We start from the raw sequence: 7,500 nt of genomic DNA, 5'->3' as shown, positions 1-7,500 counted from the left end.
AGAGTATATATATTATTTTGTTTTATGTCAATTATTTCCTTTAATATAAGTCCAAGTCCTTTAACCATAAAAATAACACAACAAAGCCGAGATTATTATTCAAAATGTTCCAAATTCACAGGGGAGGGGGGGGGGAGGCAAAATTACCCCATTTAACGGTAGCTTTTCAGGTATTATTCATCTCACATCATTGCCTTCTACCTAAATTGTTTATTATTCAATATTCAGTGGATTGATATATTATTAGACTGAAAAGGTGACACGGAATAGTGCAAGACAAAGAAATCCTCCACTTGGCTGATTTTTAATTTTTTAAAATGTTTGTTTTTTTTTTTTTTTGGGGGGGGGGGCATTTGTTATATTCTTGCATTCTTCTGTCTGCTTTTTCTGGCACTGACTGACCAATACACAGAGTTTCAGATATTTAACTTACACCAGTGCTAATTTGTTTCCTCAGTATTCAATTGCTTGCCTTTCTACAGAGGAACCTGTTCTAACGTAATCTGGAAAAAAAAAACAAAAAAACAAACCCATATTAAACAATTTTGCCATAAAACTCGTGCTTCAAATATCGATCGATTTAGATGACCTTCATCTCGGCGAAGTCCTAGGCTTGAGAGTTTTTGTCAAGATGAGGGTCATTTAAATCGATAGATATTTGAAGGACGAGTTTTTTTGGCCAAATTGTCAAATAAGGGTTTTTGCAGAGGAAAAAAACAAAACAAACACCCCGCTGTTATTCAATGGATTACATTTATTTCTATACATACAAGTAGTTTTCTTTTTAGCCAGTGTTGTGAGTGTGTTTATGTCTAACCGACGTGCATTTATTTGCAGGTCTGATAACCTGATTCCTTATGGGCTCATTGTCGTAATCTCAAAAAAAAAAAAAAAAAAAAAAAATAATAATAATAATAATAATAATAATATAATAATAATAATAATAATAATAATAATAATAATAATAATAATAATAATAATAATAATTACGCTAAATATTGCCCATAACAACAATGTTAAACTAGACTCAGAAGTGGGTTGTTTCGGATGTCAGACCTGCATATATGTACACGTCGTGTATAAGCCACTGTCTCGATCTGATGGACTCAGAGTACGATTTTCAAATGTTGATGAAAAATGTTACTTTTAAGACTAGGGGTATCGCCGTAGTCGAATTGTGAGTAGACAAAAAAAAAAAAAAAAAGAAAAATTTGAGAGAAAAACAGGGGTGAGCTAAGCTGCCGCAAATCATGAACCAAAATAGCACGGGTTGACAGGAAACGGAAGTTGAAGTGACCATCAATCCTAAAGGTCACCGTATGGTGTAGATGCTTAGCAGAATTAATTCGGTATGCACCCATTTTATTCAATCATTTATTTATTTATTTATTTATTTATTTATTTATTTATTCATTTATTTATTTATTTATTTATTTGCGCATTTGATTGAAGACACCATCTACTTGTTCTTTTACATGTCATATTATTGGCCTTCGCCATTTTATGGTAGGCTGGAAATCATTCTGGTCTCACTCAATCCCAACCAACCACCACCCCTAACCTCCTGAGAAAAAAAGAAACAAAGAAAAAAAAGTAACAAAACTTTATGAAGAAGGAGGAGATGGAGGAGGAAGAGGAGGAGGAGGAGTAGGAGGAGGAGGTGGTGGTGGAGGAGGAGAAGAAGAAGAAGAAGAAGAAGAAGAAGAAGAAGAAGAAGAAGAAGAAGAAGAAGAAGAAGAAGAAGAAGAAGAAGAAGAAGAAGAAGAAGAAGAAGAAGAATGACGAAGAAGAATGATGAAGGGGAGGAGAAGAAGAAGGACGAGGAGGAGGAGGAGGAGGAGGAGGAGGAGGAGGAGGAGAAGAATCTACTTAAAACGACTATTGAAAGAAGAAGATTGGTGTAAAATTGCAAAGGTTGCAAAATATTGATAAGATTGATAAGATATTATTGTATAATAACTCATCATGGGGGGCGGGGGGGGGGGGGAACCTAGGATTAATTCAGATAACTGATTTGTCTTGTATCTGTTTCAGTGTTACTAAGCTGCTAGACGCTCTGGAGTGTAAGAAGTAATAAAACAAGAATGCATATAACAGCATCAAAAACAAAGAACAAAATAACCAAACACGGAACGTTTTGGGCTCAAAATCGTTTTTCTGCCACAACAACAATCCCCCCCCCCCCAAAGTAAACAAACAATGAAAAGATAAATACATTACATTAAAAAAAACCCTGGGGTGTTTTATGGTGCAGGAAAAAACCCAACAACTTCAAACAAAGAAACCCCTGAAATTTCCCATTTCTACTCATTTTAATGTAGATATACACTTAGAATTGAAATAACAAAAAAAAAAAAAAAAAAAAAAAGAAAAAAAAAAGAAAAAAGATAAACCAAAATATTGAAATAAGAGATAGAAAACAACCCCGCCCTAAAAACAACCCCCCCCCCCCCCCAAACACAAAACAGCAACAAAATATAATTAACTGTTATAATGTATACGTTTGGATATTGCCAATCGGTCATAATTTGTAATTAACATTATTTTTTTAATTGGACTTTAAATCCTCAAACTGGCAACTCCGCTCTTTACTTACTGGCTCGAATGAGCTCCTGGCAGATGCTTAGTTATCTCATAATTTGGCCTCGAGGGGATACAGATTATAGAATCCATCAGAAAACACTCCATATGTCTTTGAAGTTGTAAGTAGCTGCTAGCCTATGGCAGACCTGCCTATCTATGTGAAAATCTGAACATTCATAATTTTTGGGAGAAAAAAAATTGTTGTCGTTTTAGTTGACTTTTAAAAAATCAATAATTTATCCTCGCAAGGGTTAACTCTCTCCTTACCAAACATTTTCAGGATTTTTTCCCAAAGCTTCACACCCAGCTAACACAAATATCTATTTTTTTATCACTCCCACATAGATAATGGCGGTAAAGTTCTTGCGATACATAATTGGATTCAGCAACGGCGGCCATCTTGGTTCTAAACAAAGAAAATCTGTACTTTTTATTCTTCATGCTGACTAGAACTTTTCATATGTCTTGTGATCAGAAAGTGTAAAAGTCAAAACAGGATCAGATTTATAATGTTTTTTAACCTCTGGATACGCTTTTATGCTCGTCGGAGAAATATTTCATAAGGCCGTCCGCCATTGTTCCGATAGTTTAGAGGCAGTTACTATGTTACCATGCATCATTACGAGGGAAGTGACGTCATGACTGTTGAAGGGTATCTCTTTAGCAAAACATGCTCTACAACACACTGTACATTTTCAGTAAATTTTATGATGTACAAAATAAATAAGAATAAGAAAATGTTGGTTGTATCGTAACGAATATGACGATTTTCCTATAGTTGGTAAGAGGAGGGTTAAATAACACTTTAGAATCTTTAAAAGTATATAGTCCGGCTTCAAAGGAAACTAATGCCCTTAATAGCGGATCGACAACTATCCTTTTTCGGACACATAGTAAGGAAAGATAAGAATGAATACCTGGCAAGTTGTGGAAAAATACCTGGTAAACGCGCCCGGGGGAGACAAAGAAAAACACTCATAGACCAACTGAAGGGCTTAACCAACCTAACAAGCCAAGAGCTGTTTGAAAAAGCAAGAGACAGGGGGGAATGGAGAGAGATAATTCATGCAGTATCCGAAGCCTGGACCAGGCATGGAACCTAGAAGAAGAAGAAGAAGTCCGGCTTCAATAAGATTTTCAATAAGATTTACTGATTTTGAGATGCTCATGGATGTTCTGAGATCGGAGTCAAAATTTTGTGATCCTACGAATTTTTTGTATTAGTAGGTACGTCACATGATATGCGGACCACATATTCGAACCGTGTCTTGAAAATTAATTGTGGTCATTTCAATTTTCGTTTTGAAAATGGACGGAGAATAAATAACAGATATGGAACAATATTCATACATAAACTGTTGTAGCTGGAGCCGAGACTAACATGATTGATAGTGAGACATATAGCAATGTGAAATTGAATGTAAGCTTTAATTTAATGTACGAAAACGGATAAAAATGGACGTTTCGGGTTTCCCCTTTATCAACAAAACAGGATGAATGATACACTACAGACGAATGAGATAACAACGCCACTACCACATCTCATTCGTCTGTAGTATTTCATTCATCCTGTTTTGTTGATAAAAGACAAACCCGAAACGTCCATTCTATGTGTTTTCGTAATTAAATTTCACATTGTTATTTATTTGTTCGAGCTTCAAGCAACAACATTTACATTGATATTAAGGCAAGAAACTTAGGAGTTCATTGCGTATGCAATGTCAAGTCGGTAAACAAAGCAATTTGAGAATTGATGGTTCTTTAACTTTGAAAGTTTATAACCTGTTAGAGAACATGTAATCAGACGTAATTACCCAACTGAAGTTAGAAGCAGCAAAAACTATTGCCAAATTTAAGTGATATGTGGCCCAACGCCTCAAAATGGTATTATGTCGGGGTGATTACGTTGCTTAAAGTAGAATTTATAGCCAAGAACACCAGACTTGGGCTGAGTTTTCATGTAGTATTGAGGAGAATAAATACAGTATTTAAGAGTGCTAAAACCCAATATTTCATATTTTTTGATCAATTTAACTTTAAATTGACTTGTAGTATCTGGTTCATTCCGAGTTAATACCGTATTGAGGCGGTTTGTCACATATGACAAATGAACATAGGAGGGAGACGATGTTTACCTACTTGATATGGTCTGATCTAAATACGATTACTTACTTCGGATGCTTCTTGTCTCTGACTCTTTGGAGAGTGAAGTTTTTCTGTAGAGTATATTGTGAATTGTGTGTTCTTTATTCCGTTGTGAGGATGAAAAGTGCGAGTCCAGGGATTGCACATTTATATTATTATACACATAAACACATAACTAGTATCTAGGCAACAACGTTTATTTATTTGACGGTCTGATAACCAAAATGTTTTATTGGCTCATTGTTGTAATGGAAATCCTCTCAATGGGCATGATCTATATCAACTTTCCATGTGCATTGGTCACATTGCAAAATATGCTCAAAGTGACCGACATAGTGAAAAGTGTTCACAGCTTTTTAAATATCTAACACCACGATTGGTCATTTTATTCAGTTTGACACATGGGTATGTTTAATTACAACGTTCATAAACAAAGCAGCGTGTTTACATTTGCTAAAATATATCTAATCGTTGGACAGCAACAAATCATGTGATTGATGACCTGGTTGGACGAAAACATGAATATAGATCGCTCCCAATCATATTGACCATTACCTACAACAATGTCAACTCAAGCCCATAATTGATTTCGATTATCAGACCTTCTGTACAGTTGCACGTTGCCATGCATCCAACACTGGTTAATAGAATGGAAGATTTACATTGAACATTATTTCAACTGTTGAACGCTGCCCTTTGGTGCAAACAACAACAAAAAAGCATCGTTAACGCAAGCACACAGCCAATATGAAATAGAAAACAAGTGTGTAGTGTGTAGTTTCTTGTCTTGTCGTTGGCACAGATTAAATTTTGTTGCACCACAACTTGTCTGACCTAAAGAGGAGTTTATTATGATCTTCATTTATTGAGAACAGAAGAAACACGTTCGTTGAACATCTTGTGTTATATATAGATAGATCTATTCTCCCCAACATACCTAACGTACAAAACGACCTATTGACCTAGAGACCTTACCTACAATGTCACCATGGTCTTTGGTATTGAGATGCATGACCTCGTGTCATTGGAAAAATTCACTAGGCGGGTAAGTTGTTTTGGGGGTGTTTATGTTTTTGTTGTTGTTTGTTTGTTTATCTGTTCATGATGATGTCATTCCCCACCTTTTTTAATAGGGAATGAGATTAGCGGAAGAGTAGCGTCCCTTGATTAGACGTCACCTTACAGAGAGAACGTCAAAATGGTTTTGCGCATGCGTCTCTCTCGTCCTCGCTTTCGGTGAAGTGTCTCATGCGGCACAACCAACATGACGTTCTCTCTCTAATAACTTTTCCGCTCGGGACTTCCAATCAAGGGACGCTACTCTTCCGCTAATCTCATTCCATATAGAAGGAATGACATAGATGTCATTCAGCTCTTTTTAAAAAAAATGTTTTTAGACAAAGCCATTTTTGTGATTGGTTCCCAGTAAATTATTTCAATCAGACTATTGATGCATGCGTTTATGTAAAAAGAAGAAAGAAAAAAACAAAGCTCATAACATCCGCCATCCGAATATGGATAGAATGAAATTGATGACACAAGGTTCTTTGTTTTTTTTGTTTTTTTTTTTGTTTTTGTTTTTGTTTTTGTTTTTTGTTTGTTTTTTTTTTGTTTTTGTTGTTGTTTTTTTATTGGGGGGGGGGGGGGGGGCTTCATCTACGTTTATGAGTAATTCTCACTTAACTGTATTATCCAGACTATAAAAGTTCATACAAACTTTTGTGTTTTGGTCCGTTATACTTCTGGATGGCATTGTTGTGAGCTTCTTAGCCAAGCGCATACTATCTATAGTTTTGTATGTTGGCAGGTCATATTGACATGTTAACAGGGTGATTTATCTGAATATACGGAGATAAAAAATAAAAGTAGCTCATCAGAGCCGTCAGGCCCATGGAGCCGAACTTTTATCCCGGTTTCTATAGCGTAAAACGGACAATAGCAATTGCTTGCTATCTTTTGGAAAGGACACTAGCTAGTCTATCGCAAAGTACTTTCCCCAAGCTCTGGCAGAACCAGCTACCCAATATAATAAATATCCTTCTGGCTGGACAAAGGGGTTCTGAAAAAATAACCTCTACCCCTCCTGGGATTGATCGATCGATCTAGGTCTGAAACGAGTAGTCTACCAACTAAGCTATCGGTATCCCCACTTAGATAGATAGACAGACCCCAGTAAACATACAGGTCGTAAGATTGATTATAAAAATAGATTCCCTTTATTCATCCCAAAGGGGATATTTGTCTCTAGGGTCTATTCCAAGGGAAGACTGGAATAACCCAGGCGCCGCAAATTATTGATCTAGGGTGAGGTGACTTGCTGAAGGCCACACAGCGCAGCGGCGGGTGGTTCGAACTCGGTACCTTTCGGGTACGAAGCAACTTTCCGCTAAACTTGATCTCTACTGACGGTGACTTGTCTAACGGACTCACCAACGAGCACGGTCACGTGATAGACAGACTCAGCCATACAGAACTCTTCCTTACGCTATTTTAGATTAACGAAGCACAAAAAATACTTTTCTTGCTCACACACAAAAAAAGTAACAAGTGAGCTCTACAACACAGTGTTTAGTATTTATAGGTGTAATCAAAGCATTTCTTTAAATTTTGTGATGTACAAGAGAAATCAGAATGAGAAAATTGTCGGCTACGTCGTTACGAATGTGACGATTTTCCAACGGGTGATAAGGAGTGGGTTGAGAGGGTTAAGATTGATTATAAAATTAAATTCTATTTATTCATCCCAAACGGGAAATTTGTCTCATGGGTCTA

The 7,500-nt window shown here is 36.3% G+C and overlaps 1 protein-coding gene across 6 annotated transcripts in view; it reads left to right on the top strand.

Moving 5' to 3' along the window:
- LOC144957386 (uncharacterized) overlaps positions 1-7,500 on the top strand; it is a 295,052-nt gene that overhangs the window by 153,244 nt on the left and 134,308 nt on the right. Inside the window, exon 1 of one of the 6 annotated variants that reach the window (XM_078888641.1) lies at positions 5,329-5,773. The exons of the other annotated variants lie outside the window; for them this stretch is intronic. Within the exon in view, the coding sequence (XP_078744767.1) occupies positions 5,717-5,773 (57 nt within the window). The 5' untranslated portion in view covers positions 5,329-5,716. Of the gene's footprint in view, positions 1-5,328; positions 5,774-7,500 lie in introns of those variants that run through there. 6 annotated transcript variants of the gene reach the window in all.

Source organism: Berghia stephanieae, chromosome 11 (genome assembly GCF_034508935.2).
Source record: "Berghia stephanieae isolate SIO BIC M18660-M18661 chromosome 11, UCSD_Bste_1.3, whole genome shotgun sequence".
NCBI lineage: Eukaryota > Metazoa > Mollusca > Gastropoda > Nudibranchia > Aeolidiidae > Berghia > Berghia stephanieae.
Note: the sequence above shows the minus strand (reverse complement) of the source record. Positions and strands in the feature narration are given on the sequence as shown.